This window comes from Staurois parvus, unplaced genomic scaffold (genome assembly GCF_062004578.1).
Source record: "Staurois parvus isolate SC_StPar_1 unplaced genomic scaffold, SC_StPar_1.0 ptg000073l, whole genome shotgun sequence".
Classification (NCBI taxonomy): domain Eukaryota; kingdom Metazoa; phylum Chordata; class Amphibia; order Anura; family Ranidae; genus Staurois; species Staurois parvus.
Window position 1 is genome coordinate 832445 of NW_028317869.1, and position 18088 is coordinate 850532.

Consider the following 18088-nt stretch of genomic DNA (forward strand, 5'->3'; position numbering starts at 1 on the left):
TACTTTAGTAGAAGTGACACTGTGGCGTGTGATTTTGGAACACAAAAAGAGTGATTCACATACATGGTTTTTCACTACACATTGTGTATATGCACATGTGCTTGTATATTTTTATGTATACACTTTTTTCACTTGGGTGAAATATCACTGGATGGTTCTTATGAATTAATTTATTTAATTAAGGATAATGCACTATGTGGTTTTTATGTTTTTGTTTTTGAGGTAAATCAAGTTGCTGCAAGAGGCTGAGGATTTGAATCAAACTTTGGACACTTGGATTTATTTATTTATTTTTTCAAAGGGACATATGATTTTTGTGAGATTTTTTGATCTTTGATTTACTTTTGGGACTTTATTACATTCACAGATTTGAGGAAAGGATTTATATTATTTATTTACCACTGAGCATATTATCGTTTATAATACATGAAAGTGACTTTTACATCATTAACCTTTCCAAAGTGACCCTCTCTGCTGCTCAGATTCTTCTTCTTTCTAAGTGTTTGAGGATTCCTCAGTTATGAAAGGTTCGTGCTTTGAAGCAGTTAAAGATTCCTATGTATTTGCCCGTACATGGGTCCTGAAAGCATTACATTCTACAAACAATAGATAAGATGATCCTTTTCATGGACTGATTAACCCCTCGCACTCCAGAGGATTTACCCCCCTTAATGACCACGCCTCTTTTTATTACTCAGCGCTGCATTAATTCAGCTGATAATTGCGCGGTCATGCTGCACCCAAACAAAATTTACGTCCTTTTTTCACACAAATGAGCTTTCTTTCGGTGGTATTTGATGACCTGTGCGCTTTTTATTTTTCACGCTATAAACAAAAAAAGACCAAAAATTTTGAAGAAAAACAACTATAAAATATATAGTAAACTCAAAGTTAGTTATAAATTTAGGCCAAAATGTATTCTGCTCCAAGTTTTTGGTAAAAAAAACCCCAATAAGTGTATATTGATTGCTTTGTGTGAAAGTTATAGCGTCTACAAACTATGGTATAGATAATGGAATTTACACCTTTTTTTTTGCTATACAGCACTGCGCTATTTTAACTGACAATTGAGCGGTCATGTAATACGGTACATAAATGAAGTTTATGTCATTTTTTAACACAAATAGAGCTTTAATTTGGTGGTATTTGATCACCTGTGTGCTTTTTATTTTTGTCGCTATAAACAAAAAAGTTTTGAGAAAAAAAACATTTTTGCCAAAAAACAATTTTTTCTCATTTCTGTCATAAAAAATATATAGTAAACTAAAATTTTGTCATAAATTTAGGCCAAAATGTATTCTGCTACATGTTCTTGGTTAAAAAAAATCCCAATAAGTGTATATTGATTGCTTTGTGTGAAAGTTATAGCGTCTACAAACTATGGTATAGATACTGCAATTTACACAGCTTTTACTCTCTGACTGCCCATCACATTTCTTGAGGTGCTAAAATACCAGGATAGTACAAACACCCTTAAATGACCCCTTTTTAGGAAAGTAGACACCCTAAGCTATCTGCTGAGAGGCATATTGAGTCCATGGAAGATTTATTTTTTTCCACAAGTTTCTGGAAAATGACAAAAACATTTTTTTTTTACACAAAGTTGTCATTTAAATGATTTATTTCTCAAACAAGCCATGGGTATATGTGGAATTACACCCCAAAATACATTCTGCTACTTCTACTGAGTATGGGGGTACCACATGTGTGAGACTTTTTGTGAGCCTAGCCACATACAGGAGCCTGAAATCCAATGACCACTTTGAAAGCCTGAAGGTGCGTAACTTCCTCATTTCACTTCCTCACTACCTATCACAGTTTTGAAGGACCTGACATGTCAGGGTAGCACCAAACCCCCCAAAATGACCACTTTCTGGAAAGTAGACACCCCAAGGAATTTACAAAGAGGCATGGTGAGTATTTTGCAGATCTCATTTTTTCTCACAAGGTTTTGAAATATAAAAAAGAATAGAAAAAATATGTTTTGTTTTCTTTCTTCATTTTCCAAAAACATGTGGCAAAAAATTATATCTGCAAAATACTTACCATGCTTTTTACCAAATTCCTTGGGGTGTCTACTTTCCAAAAAGGGGTCATTTGGGGGGTTGGTGCTATCCTGGCATTTCAGAGCCTCCGAAACTGTGATAGGGAGTCAGGAAGTGTAATGAGGAAATAAAGCCCTTTAAAAGCCTGAAGGTGCTTATTGGATTTTGGGGTCCTGTACTTGGCTAGATTGCCAAAACGTCTCTCACATGTGGTACCCCCATACTCAGGAGAAATAGCAAAATGTAGTTTGGGGAGTAATTCCACATATAACCATGGCATGTGTGAGCAGTAAATCATTTAAGTGACAATTTTGTGTAAAAAAAAAAAAAAAAAAAAATTTTGGAATTTTCCAAAAACTTGTGGTAAAATAATAATTTCATCTATTGATTCAACATGCCTCTCAGCAAATAGTTTGGGGTGTCTACTTTCCAAAAAGGGGTCATTTTGGGAGGTGGGGGCATTTTATGCCCAGCATTAGAAGTTTATGCCACACATCATTCACTCTTCTAACCACCTGAAGATCAAGCCTTTTCTGACACTTTTTGTTCACATGAAAAAAAATCAATATTTTTTTCTAGGAAATTAATTTAAACCCCCAAACATTATATATTTGTTTAAAGCAAACACCCTAGTGAATAAAATGGTGGGTGCTGCAATTTTTTATGTCACATAATATTTGCACAATGATTTTTCAAATGTAAATAAAAAAAATACATTTTTTTTACTTTTAATGCACAAAAACACAATATGTTGGCCAATTATTTGGTAAAATATAAAAGATGATGGTATGCCGAGTAAATAGATACCAAACATGACATGATTTAAACCTGCACATGCCCCGTGCAATGGCAACAAACTGCATACGTTTTTAATATCCATAGGCAACGTTTTAATGGACTTTACAAGCTACCATTTTAGATTTACAGAGGAGGTCTAGTGTTAGAATTACTGCCCTTGATCTGACGTTCGTGGTGATACCTCACATGTATGGTGCAACCGCTGTTTACATACTAGCACAGGGTCAACACTCGTACACACAGGTGTGCACGTGCGAGGGAGGGGCAAGGTTTTTATTTATTATTTTGTTATTTTGATTTTTTCAATTATTTTTACACTGTCCCTTTAATTTTTTTTATCACTTTTAATGCTATCACAGGGAATGCAAATATCCCCGATAACTTCAATGGGCATTGTCATATATTCTTTTTTGAGAAATCTGGGGCCTATCAGACACTGGATCTCTCCTCTGCCCTTACATTATCTAATCAAACCAAGATCGGTGATCAGATGCTTTCCCAATTTACAAAACTTATAAGTATAGCCTGCTGTCCTCTCACAGGTCTTCTACATCTTGACCCCATATCTGGCACGCTTGCTGGGGAGAATTGTTTGAATGCAAGGCGGCCAGAAAAATGAATGAGGGACTCATCAACGCAAATTTTTTGCTGGGGAGTATAGACATCTGCACATTTTTGGTTAAGGTGATTTGCGAGGGGCTGGATTTTGTGGAGCCGGTCAAATTCAGGGTCACCCCGAGGATGACAGATTGTATTGTCATTGAAATGCATAAAACACATTATACTCTCATATCTATGCCTGGCCATGGCAGCAGAGAACATGGCATATGATGAATCGGGTCTGCGGACCAATACAACCGCAATTCATTTCTTTTAGTAATGCTCATGTTGAGGGTTAGGCCCCAAACAAATGTAAATGGGTTTCCACCTGAATTCCGGGTTGGGCAGTGAATGGGGGAAGTACGGGTGCTGCAGAATTTGTGGACTGCCAATCAGGATTTGCAAGCACATCCAGGATACTAGGGGCTCTACAGGCCTGTGTGCGAATTCTTGGTGGCAGCGGGACAATACTTGTGCGCGCCACCGCACCGGCTTGTACTGGACTTATGGGACTCGCCATGTCACCAAGTCATACTGCAGTGCTGGTATTATTATTATTATTATTATTATACAGGATTTAGATAGCGCTGACAGTTTGCTCAGAGATTTACAATATAACGGAAGACAATACAGCAAAAATACAGTTCAATACAAGAGGGTTAGGAGGGCCCTGATCCTGGTAGCTTACAATCTAAGAGGTATGTGAAATACCAGGATGTACTAGGCCACTAGTGCTCGCCAGTTCACCAAAAGTTAGCGTGGCACTAGTACTGGCACTCTGCTGCATATGAGAGTCATCAAAATTTACCAGCAAGTGCTAACAGAGATCAGGCCTGATTCTGCGAACACTGTGGTTTTGTGTGCAATGTATCAAGTGATAGTGACCTACTGACACTGCACTTACTGGAGGAGAAGGGGGGGTAAGTGTAGGGGCTAAATGCAGGTGCTCAGGTCTCCTGTCTAACAAAGGTTTTAGGTCTTAGGTCTCCTGTCTCTAATAAAGGTTTTAGGCCTCAGGTCTCATGTCTCTAACAAAGGTTATAGGTTATAGGTCTCCCATCTCTAACAAAAGTTTTAGGTCTCAGGTCTCCCATCTCTCACAAAGGTTTTAGGTCTCAGGTCTCCTGTCTCTCACAAAGGTTTTAGGTCTCAGGTCTCCTGTCTCTAACAAAGGTTTTAGGTCTCAGGCCACCTGTCTCCAACACAGGTTATAGGTCTTAGGTCTCCTGTCTCTCACAAAGGTTTTAGGTCTCAGGTCACCTGTCTCTAACAAATGTTTTAGGTCTCCCATCTCAAACTAGCCATGTTCGTTTTCTTCCCAGGTATCTTCACTGTCCCAATAGAAGGCAGGTACTTCTTTAGTGCCATCTTGACTGGCTACAAAGATGAAAAGATTGAAGCTGTGCTCTCCAAATCCAACTTGGGCATTGCCAGGGTGGACTCTGAGGGCTACCAACCAGAAGGCCTGGAGAAGGAGCCCCTCATAGAAAACAAGAACACCACCAGCTCACTTGGGGTCTTCAATATTTTTCTACAGCTGAGTGCGGGTGACACCGTCTGCATTGTCCTTGTGACCGGAAAGTTGTCCCATTCTGATGAGCCTGTACGAGGGGGAAGTGGACTTCTAGGGGGACTCAAACTACTCAACCTGTTGATTTTTTTTGTACAATAAGAAAGGCGAAAGCTCTCTATGGTGAATTTTGGGTCATTTTTCTGTTGTTAATATTATCTGGGGCCAGAAGAGTAATGAGTGAGTGTCTGAGGACAATCCTGGAAGATAAGAAAATATTTACCCACCACAGGGACATCTTCCTGGATGAGGGGCCCGGCAGCCATCTTGTATAAACATCTGCTCAGCAAGCCTATGAATGCACCTCACAGATCCAGCTATCCCCATTATAAAACCGCTTAGCTTTTCAACAGTACCAAGGCTATCCCAGCACAAAGTCACCGGCACAAATAAACAATCTTTATTATATAAGACAAGATATATCAATGATATTGACTGAACAGAAGAGTTACATGGAGTCAGTTGTGTTGTGTTTATTAAATGGGGTCAGATCAGACCTCCGTCCACAGTCAAAGGTGTCTGTTCCTTCTAGCACACAATACATGACAATGATTTGTATCCTGGTGAATGGGTGTGTGTGTGGGGGGGTGGGGTGTCCAGGGATGTGGCCAGGTTACTACTCAGGGTGTAACCATAGAGGTAGGCTGGGCCAAGCAGATTTAATTTACAAGTTGAGCCCAAAACATTAATTTTGGATGGAGTGGTGAAGGATTAGAACTCCTGGCAGGTTTTTACTATCTGGGGCTCCTTTGAGAAATTTTCCTACACTTCCTGTCCTCCTGACAACAATTTACCAATCAGGAAGTCAGGGGAACCCTACAAGAAGGAGCAGACAGGGATAAAAGTCTGACAGGGGCTCTAGATTTCTTCTAAGCTACTAAGGTATTTTCCTTTCTTGTCCATTGTGGGACACAGGAGGCAGGTTATACTGCCACCTATGGGCAGGATCATCTTTGCCCTGCTCGCTTTCGGGTGGAGCATGCTCATCGATGTCCGGAGACCAGGTGGAGATTGCAGTCATGTGAAAAGTCAAACACTAAGGCAGTTCCCCGACTTGGAGATGAACCTTCACTGAGTGCGGTAATTAAAGCACAGAGTTCCTCTGAAAAGTGACTTGTCTCATGACACTACATGCTGTATCTTGTATGTTGCAATAGGAGGGACGTGCTGAGCCTGTGCCCACTCCACCAGTCCAGTGTACCTCTGTTACCTCACTCCCAGTAACAGAATGGAGTCCCACCATGCACCTAGTATGGACCTCATGCATGCTCCTTCCTTCTCGTACCTCATGACCAGGTCATAGATCTCTGTAATGTGGGTTTGGATCTTGTTTTAGTTGGATGCCGACCGCTAGAGAGGGAGCCAGGCAATGACCCCCTCACTACCAGAGGACATGTCACCTCGCCAGGTACAACACCTAACAATTGGTTGCTTGTAGCTTGTTCCTTCACTTGGTTGCCCATAGCAACTACACTCTTCTCCTGGTCTTGCCGAGTTAACCCTTTTATAACAATGTTACTTTATAACCCACAGTGCGATACACACCCGTGTTCTTTAGATGCACCAGAACCAACATTATTCACCCCTTGGAATACCTTCAGACCAGGATCTTTCACTGAATGGGTTGCAGTGTACAGTTCAATATGAACAACATCTTTCCCCTAGCTATAACTATAGTAGTGTGGCTGCCCAGGCATACCTCTATGAGGCAAGAGTCCATGATGTTGTTCATGGCTTGATGTCTCCAAAAGTCCCAGTGTCTTCAATGGGCTGCAGGGCTTGCACCAAAATGCCTGGGAACTGAGTTACAATAGTATTGGACACGAGCAAACAGAAAACCTATAAGCCAGTCCTTGTGTAACCCCTTCTGCTCCCAGCAAGCTTCTGTTTTTTGCTATTATCTTAAGTGGTTGGATGCTTCAGCTCTGAATAAAAAAGTCTACTTATTTTTTTGCTAGCTTTCTAACTTTGTGTAATTTTCTTCTTGGTTACATCAGTGATGCTACACTAATGGAGTTTTCTTTCTTGATGACAGCAATCGAGGTTCCTTGGTGAGCTCAATCAAGGTTTCTTGGTGACATCAATCAAGGTTCCTTGGTGACCTCAATCAAGTTTCCTTGGTGACATCAATCAATCAATCAATCAAGGTTTCTTGGTTACATCAATCAAGGTACCTTGATGACATCAGTCACTCAAGGTTCCTTGGTGGCTTCAACCAATCAAGGATCCTTGGTGCCATCAATCAATCAAGATTCTTTGGTGACATCAATCAAGGTTCCTTGGTGACCTCAATCAATTAAGTTTTATTGATGACACCAATCAAGGTTCTATGGTGACCTCAATCAAGTTTCCTTGGTGACATCAATCAATCAAGGTTTCTTGGTGACATCAATCAATCAAGGTTCCTTGGTGGCCTCAATTAAGATTTCTTGCTGACCTTAATCAAAGTTCCTTGGTGACATCAATCAATCAGGTTTTCTTGGTAACACCAATCAAGGTTCCTTGGTGACATCAATCACGTTTTCTTGGTTACACAAATCAAGGTTCCTTGGTGACCTCACTCTAGGCTCCTTGGTAACATCAATCAAGGTTTCTTGGTGACATCAATCAAGGTTTTCTTGGTGACCTCAATAAAGGTTCCTTGGTGACATCAATAAATCAAGGTTTCTTGGTGACCTCAATTAAGTTTTCTTGCTGACCTTAATCAAGGTTCCTTGGTGACTTCAATCAATCAAGGTTTCTTGGTGACATCAATCTATCAAGGTTTCTTGGTGATATCAATCTATCAAGGTTCTTTGGTGAACTCAGATGATCTCAATCAGCTATCCTGATCAGTGTTTCTCAGCTTTTGAAGCTGGACCCTCCTGGACTGTACATGTAAGACTAGCCTGGAATGTAACCTTTGGGCACTGGGCTTTTCATTGTGGTGCTCTCCAGGCCAGGGTGTACTGTGTTAGCTGAGGAGTACATTTGGGTCCAGAGCTGTCCTGTGGTCACAGGTGTGACCCTGTCTTTGAAGACTCACTTAGTGAGCAGAGCCAGTTGAGGTGAAGCATTGGGAGCTAACTCATTGATGGCCACCATTTTACATTTCCCACCACTTTTTAACAGGGTAAGAGTTAAGGCCGAGGAATTGAGTGCTGATGGCATTCACTGGGTGGAGCTCCGACTTCTCTTTCTCTCTATTCAACTTGGAGAAAGTATCATTCTGCCGTTGCTCTCGAAGCATCACATGGATCTCCATGCCTACACTTACCTGGTCACCCCCGGCCACCTGAAACCCTCAGCCCAAGCTGCCTGGGTTTATGAGACTTAAAACATTGCCTCACATTGGGCCTAGTTGAATTACCACTGTACAAACACAACATGTCTTCACTAAGACAGCCAGAACTGTCCCACTGCCAAGGATGAACACGGCTTATAGTCATAGAGTGCTTCCTTCCCAGAAGGAATTGACACCTGTAATTCAGAACCTTGGACCCCTATTGTCACTGGATCATCTTTATTGCAGTCTACCAAAGCTCTCTCGTGTGTGGCCAAGGTATCCCATGTCCGCAGGGACCTCAGTCTCCACTTTGAGCTTTCTGGCTGTTTGTGCTCAGATATTGGTGCACTCTGCCCTCAAAGGCTCTAAATGGTCCCCTGCAGATTATGTCTGTGATTGGCCTAAAACCTCTATTCATGCTGGCCATGTTGACCTTGTCACTGTCTCTGAGAATTCCAACAGTCTATCTCTGGTTGGGGTCAGTGCAGGTCTCCTGAAGTGGACGCAGATATACCGGGTTGTTTCAAACCTTATAGATGTACTACCCGACAACTGGAGAATCAGCCTCTTGTTCCAGGCCTTGGGCATTTTAAAGGTCACTGTTGGGCAAGGTTGCTCATTTCCAGGGGTGTCAAACTGGTGGCCCTCCAGCTGTTACAAAACTACAAGTCCCATCATGCCTCTGCCTTTGAGAGTCATGCTTGTAACTGTCAATCTTGCAATGTCTCATGGGAATTGATGTTTGGTAACAGTTGGAGGGTCACCAGTTTGACACCTGTGCTTTAGGGTTTTAATTCCTCCCCTTATAAGTCAGGATCAATCTCCCTCCCTCATCTTTCAGGGTGTGTAGGGTGCCAATGGATTACACTCATAATTTAGTATCCCTTTTTCAATTGTAACTCAGTCCTTGTCATCAACCCCTCATGCCTGGGAGCCTGAACATGGGGCAAAACATGAAAAATGGTCTCTCTAGACCAAGTACTTCCAGATAATACCTGTCTGCCTTTTTGTCTGAAAGGGGCAGTTTATTCCCTTCACCATGAAAGTCTTCACTTGCAGGGGTGTCCCCTTGTCTGGGGCTCCAATCTGTTTCCTGAAAACAGTTCCTGTCTCATCAAGCATCCCCTCAATGACTTGGTATTCTGACCTGAGCTCCACTGGAAATCCCTCACGTGTTGGAGAGTCTTCCCCTATGGAATGGTCTGGGAGTTTTCCCTGTGGCAGGTCTAGTGGCCAGGTCCCTATGCTGTACTGCACTGAGAGTGTTACATTTGACTATGCTGTCCTCCTTGGAGATAAGAATTTGCCGTCTGCTTCTCTTCTGATTCAGTACCTGAAAGCTGTTGATTTCCCACCTGGCAGGAAGATTTAATTGCTGGATGGCCCTGTGCTCTCCACATTGTCAGCAAGAAGATCATGCTGGGGTCCTGCTGATAGTTCCCCCAGCAGGTAGGGAGTCTGCCTGGAGACCTTTGTGGGACCCGGTCACTGGAGGATAAGTTCTCATTTGATGACCGATGTGCAGTTCCTCCAGACTCCTTCCCTTGCTCCTGTTCCTAATCAGGTAGACAATCTAGGATCCCTTCCCCCTTCCCCCCTCCTCAGCTGAGGATGCTTTGTTGGACCATGGTCCATGATTAGATGTCGGCAGTTTTGCTTGGAGGCAGCGGTGGGTGTTTAGGCACATGGGTCCCTGTGCATCCTTATGACCTGCTGGTGTTTTGTGCACCATATAGGTTGTGCCATATTTCTTCTCTCTGCTTACCCCTGTGGAGGTGTCTTGGAACTTTTTCCACTTCTAGTCAAACCCTTAGGTACTCTTAGGGTTCTTTCCTACCAGCTTTCAAGAGCTGGCTGGCTGTCTGATATGGAGGATGGGACATTCTGAGTAGTCTGTCCCTCTCTGATAGAAACAATGGGATATTCTGGGTAGTCTGTCTCATTCTCTGATATGAAGGATGAGACATTCTGGGTAGACTGTCTCTCTCTGATATGAAGGACGGGACATTCTGGGTAGTCTGTCTCTCTCTGATATGAAGGACGGGACATTCTGGGTAGTTTGTCTCTTTCTCTGATATGAAGGACGGGACATTCTGGGTAGTCTGTCTCTCTCTGATATGAAGGATGGGACATTCTGGGTAGTCTGTCTCTCTCTGATATGAAGGATGGGACATTCTGGGTAGTCTGTCTCTCTCTGATATGAAGGACGGGACATTCTGGGTAGTTTGTCTCTCTCTCTGATATGAAGGACGGGACATTCTGGGTAGTCTGTCTCTCTCTGATATGAAGGATGAGACATTCTGGGTAGTCTGTCTCCCTCTGATATGAAGGATGGGACATTCTGGGTAGTTTGTCTCTCTCTCTGATATGGAGGATTGGACATTCTGGGTAGTGTGTCTGATTTTGGAGGTCTCTGTTTTATTATGTATTCCTTTGTTTTTATTATCTTGTGTTCTGTGTCTTTAAGACTTTTCTATCTGTAGTAAAATAAATTTTTTAAACAGTTGGTTGCATAAGAGTTAGGTTTATTGTTTCTTACTTTTTTTTAGTTATTTTGGCACTTCTCTGATATCTCTGTAAGGTAGATACAATGCAGGAATGGTTATTAGGGGACATTTCTCGGGGCTGCAGTTCCTCTGAACTCCACAAGATGATGATATCATTTCTACTAACCAGACAGGACTTCTCTATAGAATACGGACAGGAAGTGATTTCAGGAACAGACAAGAAGTCATATGGAAACAGGCTGTGCCTTGTGTGTGGAAGTAGCAGCAGAGGAGGTAATAGGATGTTATGTTCTATTTACACCCAGTAACCTCCCGTCATGTCTGTCCTCTTCCTCCATAGTCAGTGTGACGTCTTATCTCCAGCAGATGATACACACATGTTGATGATACACATCAATATTTAGAAGGACACAAGGATCTCTACAAGGACGTCATGATGGACAATCAGCCGCCCCTCACATCACCGGGTAAGAGGAGACTTTATTGTAAAGGAGAGAGCAGTACGGAGGATCCACCTAGATCCCCCATCATCTGATAAACACATAGAAACAATGGATTCAGTCAGTGTGTGTGTTTCCTACAGATGGATCCAGTCATGGGAACCCACCAGAGAGATGTCCCCGTCCTCTGTATTCCCGGGATTCCACACAGGAAGGTCACACCATCCCTCACCATCATCAGGTAGATGATGACAATTATTGGTAGTTGTGATTTATACACAGCATGTTTGTTACAATGAATGTTTTATTATATCTTTCAGAGTGGAATCCTCGGGGATGAGAATATTGATGTTAAAGAAGAGTATAAAGAGGAGGATGAGGAGTATGGAGTGATGGAGGAGTTTTCAGAAGGACACAAGGATATGATGGAGCCACCTAATACCAGGAACCCACCAGAGAGATGTCCCCGTCCTCTGTATTCCCGGGATTCCACACAGGAAGGTCACACCATCCCTCACCACCATCAGGTAGATGATGACAATTATTGGTAGTTGTGATTTATACACAGCATGTTTGTTACAATGAATGTTTTATTATATCTTTCAGAGTGGAATCCTCGGGGATGATAATATTGATGGTAAAGAAGAGTATAAAGAGGAGGATGAGGAGTATGGAGTGATGGAGGAGTTTTCAGAAGGACACAAGGATATGATGGAGCCACCTAATACCAGGAACCCACCAGAGAGATGTCCCCGTCCTCTGTATTCCCGGGATTCCACACAGGAAGATCACACCATCCCTCACTATTACAAGGTTGGTGGGATGGAACATCTAGAACATGGACTTGTAAAGATGATGTGTGGATATTTTTATGTGACCTTATATTTTACAGATGATATTTTCTCTCATTTCCTTGATTTAGAGTGGAGATCCAATCGATATAGAATTTGAGGTGAAAGCAGAAGAAGAAGAGGCGTATGTGAGGGATGATCAGCAGTCTATGGAGGAGGATGGAATAACGGGGACATTTATAGAGGAGGACACTCCTACAGAGATCAGCACAGGTGGGTCATGAACACTAAATCCATTCCTCCACCCATACTGCTCACTGATTGGTCCAGAGTAGGGCGGGGACTGGGTGATATCAGCCTGTAATCCCCTGGTCACTTTCCTGAGCTGTGTTCCCCGTCCTGTATTCCTGGATTTCTCTCGGATAATCTTCCTTCTCTGTGCTGCAGACACAATTTATGTATCTAGACTGGATTTATGGAGGTTCTGGGGTTCAGCTGGCAGAAAAATGTGGATGTTCACCATAGGTTTTACTAGACCTAGGCACCTGGGGTGTGTGTCTTGGGTATTCTGTGCCATGCCCGGGTCTAGTAAGATCTCTGACAGAACAATTCTCCCAGGGTTCCTTGCTCTGTGGTCTGCTGGCTGTGCCGGGTGGAGGGATATGTCTGTAGTGTCTCAGTCCCAAGTCACTGAGTGCAGTCTCAGGAGATGGGAGGCAGTGGTGTGGGATCTCTGCAACTTGTCTACAGGAAACATTTAATGTTCCACTGATTACTGAATACCAATATTATGAGTCCTGACCCCTACACTGTATAATTTATGTTGTACATTACATCCTCCTGACCCCTGCACTATATACTCTATGTTGTACATTACATCCTCCTGACCCCTGCACTATATACTCTGTTGTACATTACATACTCCTGACCCCTGCACTATATACTCTATGTTGTACATTACATACTCCTGACCCCTGCACTATATACTCTATGTTGTACATTACATACTCCTGACCCCTGCACTATATACTCTGTTGTACATTACATACTCCTGACCCCTGCACTATATACTCTATGTTGTACATTACATACTCCTGACTTCTGCTCTCCCCCCACTGCTATATATACACATAATATGGATTCTCTTTTGTTACACCCATTTCCTCCCAGCTGGACATTTTATATCGGATGATGTGATTGGAGCACAGACTTTTACATGGTGATAATAATGTGATAACATCCTCCAACTTTGGACCCTTAAACAGAAAGTGATAATGAGGGAGGAGTCAATACCCCAATGATGGTGGTCTTCAGGATCAGTCCAGTCTTCATCTTGGTTGTTCTCCCCCCATCCTCACTCTCTGACCTCTGGTGGGGCTCAGCCCTGCTGTTCTTCATGACTAAATCATGGACTAAATAAGGAAGTGCAGTACTTCTTGTGTTGGGAAGATGGCGATGAGTGATAGAGGGGGTGGGGACCCTCGTCCTATAATCCCCTCATCACTGTCCCTCCTATAAAAAACAGTTCTGGTTGTTTCCTCACTCTCTGACTAAGGTCCATGAATAAAGAAATGACCTGGTAGGAGATCAGAGGAGCCATTTCCTAGTTCCCTTGAGGGTGGAATTGTAAGCTCCTCAGAGACCAAGCTGCCTGATGTGGGTGGAGTCCTGGTTTGGGGGAACCAATCAGCTCCTGTCTAGTAATCCTCTTTGTCTTTGTATTTTAGTCCATGGCCGGGAGATGAGGAAAACCTCCGAGGATTGTCTCACTTTGTCTCCAGACTGGAAAGTAGAAGATGAGGACATCACACAGTATAGTCCAGGAGAAAACCCAACTCCCTCCAATGTCCATCCGGCACCACCCACTGTAGATGGACCATCGGATTCCTCGTATCCTGAGGAACCTCAGACTGTGCGGGACCGGGCCGGCCTTCCAACAGGGAAGAGCTTCTCCTGTACTGAGTGCGGGAAGGGTTTCTGGCGTAAATCAGAGCTTAATGTGCATAAAAGATCTCACATGGGGGAGAAGCCGTATTCCTGTCCTGAGTGCGTCAAATGTTTTTCAAGGATGTGCAATCTTTACAGACATCAGAGATCTCACAGGGGGGAGAAGCCATATTCCTGTCCTGAGTGCGGGAAATGTTTTTCAAGGAAGTCCACTCTTCATAAACATCAGAGATCTCACACAGGGGAGAAGCCATATACCTGTCCTGAGTGCGGGAAATGTTTTTCAGAGAAGTCCATTCTTCATAAACATCAGAGATCTCACACGGGGGAGAAGCCGTATTCTTGTCCTGAGTGCGGGAAATGTTTTTCAGAGAAGTCCACTCTTCATAAACATCAGAGATCTCACACGGGGGAGAAGCCGTATTCTTGTCCTGAGTGTGGGAAATGTTTTTCAGAGAAGTCCAATCTTCACACACATCAGAGATCTCACACGGGGGAAAAGCCATATTTCTGTTCCAAGTGCGGGAAATGTTTTTCAGAGAAGTCCCATCTTTACACACATCAGAGAACTCACACGGGGGAGAAGCCTAATTCCTGTTCCGAGTGCGGGAAATGTTTTTCAGAGAAGTCCAGTCTACACAAACATCAGAGATCTCACACGAAGGAGAAGCCATTTTCCTGTCCTGAGTGCGGGAAATTTTTTTCAGATAAGTCCAATCTTCACAGACATCAGAGATTTCACACAGGGGAGAAGTTGTATTCCTGTACTGAGTGTGGGAAAAGTTTTACACAAAAGTCCAGTCTTTACAGACATCAGAGATTGCACAGAGGGGAAGAAGTCACTTCTCTGTTCTGAGTGCTGGAAATGTCTTGTAAAACAAGCAGATCTATTTCATGCATCAATGGTCTCACATAAGGAAAAGCCACATCCTGTCCTCCTGTACATCAGGGGTCCCACACAGCCCTGGAGGTGTATTAATGCCTTGAGTGCGGGAAATGTCTTCTAGATGAATGTTGCTGGACATCCCAGCTCTCATGTGGAGAAGAAGCACACCCTGATATACACCTCAGATATACTCCATGGCTGACCTTCATCATGCAAGAAACAGTTCATAAGGAGATCAGAGGCCCCCAAAGACATGGATGAAGTGTGGGACCGGGTTGGCCATTGATGGCAGGAGAAGAAGTCCTGCCCTATGATTGGCTGAGTACATTTTGTGGTGGGAGATTTCACAAACACTTGGAGGTCTATGGAGAACAATGTTGAACGAATGTGACCGGCATTCTCCAGCTGGGAGGAGTTTTGGCCATATTTTATTTCTTATGATCATTGGCTCCATCTAGTGGCCATAATAACATATTGGGCTAGTTTTACTGATGGAGAGATTTCAGAAAAATCACCTCATTGTGGCCTTTAGATGGAGCCGGCGATCATAGGAAATCACTTTGTTACTTAACATAGGGCCGGATGTTGTCACAGCTGGAGGAATGATTGTCTCATTGGTCCAATGAATGTTCTATAAATAGAGCCCTTGGTTTCCTTCATCAGACACGCCCCATACTAATCCCTGAGGTCATACTCCCGCACCCTGAGGTCACACTCCCGCATTTAGGTCACACTCCCACACTCTGAGGTCATACTCCCACACTCTGAGGTCACACTCCCGCACTCTGAAGTCACACTCCGCACTCTGAGCTCACACTCCCGCACCCTAAGGTCACACTCCCGCACCCTGAGGTCACACTCCCGCACCCTGAGGTCACACTCCCGCACCCTGAGGTCACACTCCCGCACTCTGAGATCACACTCCCGCACTCTGAGGTCACACCCCTGCACTCTGAGGTCACACCCCCGCACTCTGAGGTCATACTCCCTCCCGCACTCTGAGGTCATACTCCCTCCCGCACTCTGAGGTCACACCCCCGCACTCTGAGGTCATACTCCCTCCCGCACTCTGAGGTCACACCCCCGCACTCTGAGGTCACACTCCGGCACTCTGAGGTCATATTCCCGCACCCTGAGGTCACACTCCCGCACTCTGAGACAGATAAAACTTTATTTTGGTGGTATTTATTCACGCTGGAATTTTTTTTTTTTTTTGCTATATAAATGAAAATGTCCAAAAATATTGAAAATAAAGTGTTTTTCTTATAAAATTTTGCAAATAAATAATCTTTCTTCATAAATCGGCCAAAATGTATTCAGATATCTTTTTAGTAAAAAAAAAAAACAAATTAGTTTATAACCAAAAATTATAATTTTTCAAAATATTTTTTATATTATTATTTACATTTTTTATACCAATAAAGGCTTTAAAAGCAATAATGTCTTCTCTCTGGCTGGATTCCTGCAGCCATTGAGAAATACTGTGAGAGCTGGGATTTGTCACATGGTACAAGTCTGTTGGGAATAAGCCCTGTACCATGTGACCTCGGTGATCATTCACAGATTTCACTAGTAGTAAGCAACGATATCAGGAAGTGACATTCTCCTTACTACTGTTCATGTGATCACTTGTCTTGTGTTCATTGGTCTTCCCAGTGAATGGCTGCGCAGGGAGGGGGGATGGCAGGACAAGTCTGATGATTGGAGGAGAGCAGGCTGAGCTCCCAGAACAGCTAGAGCACTGACCACACTGAGCTCTCATGCCTAGTGTGGTCAATTTTAATAGGAAATCAGAGGGACTGGCAGGATCACCAGGGATCTCACACAAAGGAAGCAATACAGAGAGAAGAGGAGACGTCTTCATACCAGGACATGGGACAGCCGGCACAGATCAGGAATAGGACTGTTATGTTGGAGGAACATATTCTTTGAAGGAGAGGTTCAGGCAAAGCTCTTTTGTCTGTACTTCTGTGGATCAGAGGAGTTCAGTTCATTCTGAACTCCTGTGACCCGTTTTCAGGTGAAGCCCGCTGTCAGCTGATGTCACTCAGCCAGTCCAGTCTGGGGAAAGATCACGCAGGCACAGGGAGAACATGCAAACTTCAGGCAGGTATGGCAGTGGTTGGGATTCAAACCAACAACCCCAGTTCTGCTAGGAGGAAGTGCTAACCATTTATATGTTTCTATAAAGGTGGGAAGTATGTAGCAGTGAATAGACCTCCCAGCAATGTTATTACCAGGCTGCAGCTAGGGGGCGCTCTAATGTGTACAGTGTGACCCCAGCAGAGTGATCCCATCTAGCCCACATTAACCCTCTCACTGCCAGAGCTGTTTCTGCATGATTTTGCACACATGGGAAAATGCAGATTTTAGGCCTGAAGATGAGATAAACCCCCAAACATCTATTAGCAGAGGCCCTGGAGAATAAAGTTTTGGTAATTTTGGGGGAATTCCGGATCATCATATACTAAGCAGGATTTGGATCCCGGTGGAGAACTTTCACCCCAAGAAAAAATGAGGGTGAGGTCAGCAGAGGAGCCCATAGTAAAGGAGGAAACTGAAATGTTTTCTTCAGAAGGTCGGTGTTTACTGGACAAGTGAATGTAAAATACACCATCAACGCGTTTCATGGCTTCAAAGTGTCACTTCATCAGGACAGGTGTAAGAAGACGATATAAAAATAGGGAATGAAGTAACAGTCCAGTATATGGTATTATAAAGACCCGAGTCACATACAATTCATGGACAGGACTGAGATTTATAGCATTCAGGATTTGTATGATGTTAGACAAGGTGAAGAGATATATGGAGAGGATGATCAATACATGGAGAAATCAATCTATTCTATCATAGAAGGGAATCAATAGATCAATAAATGACATCAACCAATCAATAGGATCCATTTCATGGGATAGATTTATCATTCTGTGCACTGGTTATGTTGGAGGATCAAACCGTGATCACTGGATATTGGAAACATTCCTATTGATCTGATGATTGCTGGCATGGATTCCTGATTGATTATTGCTGGGAATAAAGTCCAATAAACACGCAGATTTGATGGGATTATTGATAGAAAAATCTCTTCATATTCCATGGAATAAATATGTGTAGAATAGTTTGGATTTGATGGAATAAATCTCTATAAAAAGACTTTGTGGGGTTTGTTGGTTCTTTTCTATTCCTCTCTAGGTCTGGATTTCAGGAAGAAGAAACAATTCCTCCAATTTCTAGTGGAT

The 18088-nt window shown here is 43.2% G+C and overlaps 1 protein-coding gene across 1 annotated transcript; it reads left to right on the plus strand.

Moving 5' to 3' along the window:
- The first annotated feature begins 12077 nt into the window (after positions 1-12077).
- Positions 12078-15078, plus strand: LOC149469356 (uncharacterized). Its single transcript, XM_089669375.1, has 3 exons — positions 12078-12098; positions 12148-12289; positions 13744-15078. The coding sequence occupies exons 1-3, from the start codon at positions 12078-12080 to the stop codon at positions 14817-14819; spliced, it is 1239 nt and encodes a 412-aa protein (XP_089525501.1). The 3' UTR covers positions 14820-15078.
- The last annotated feature ends 3010 nt before the right edge of the window (positions 15079-18088 follow it).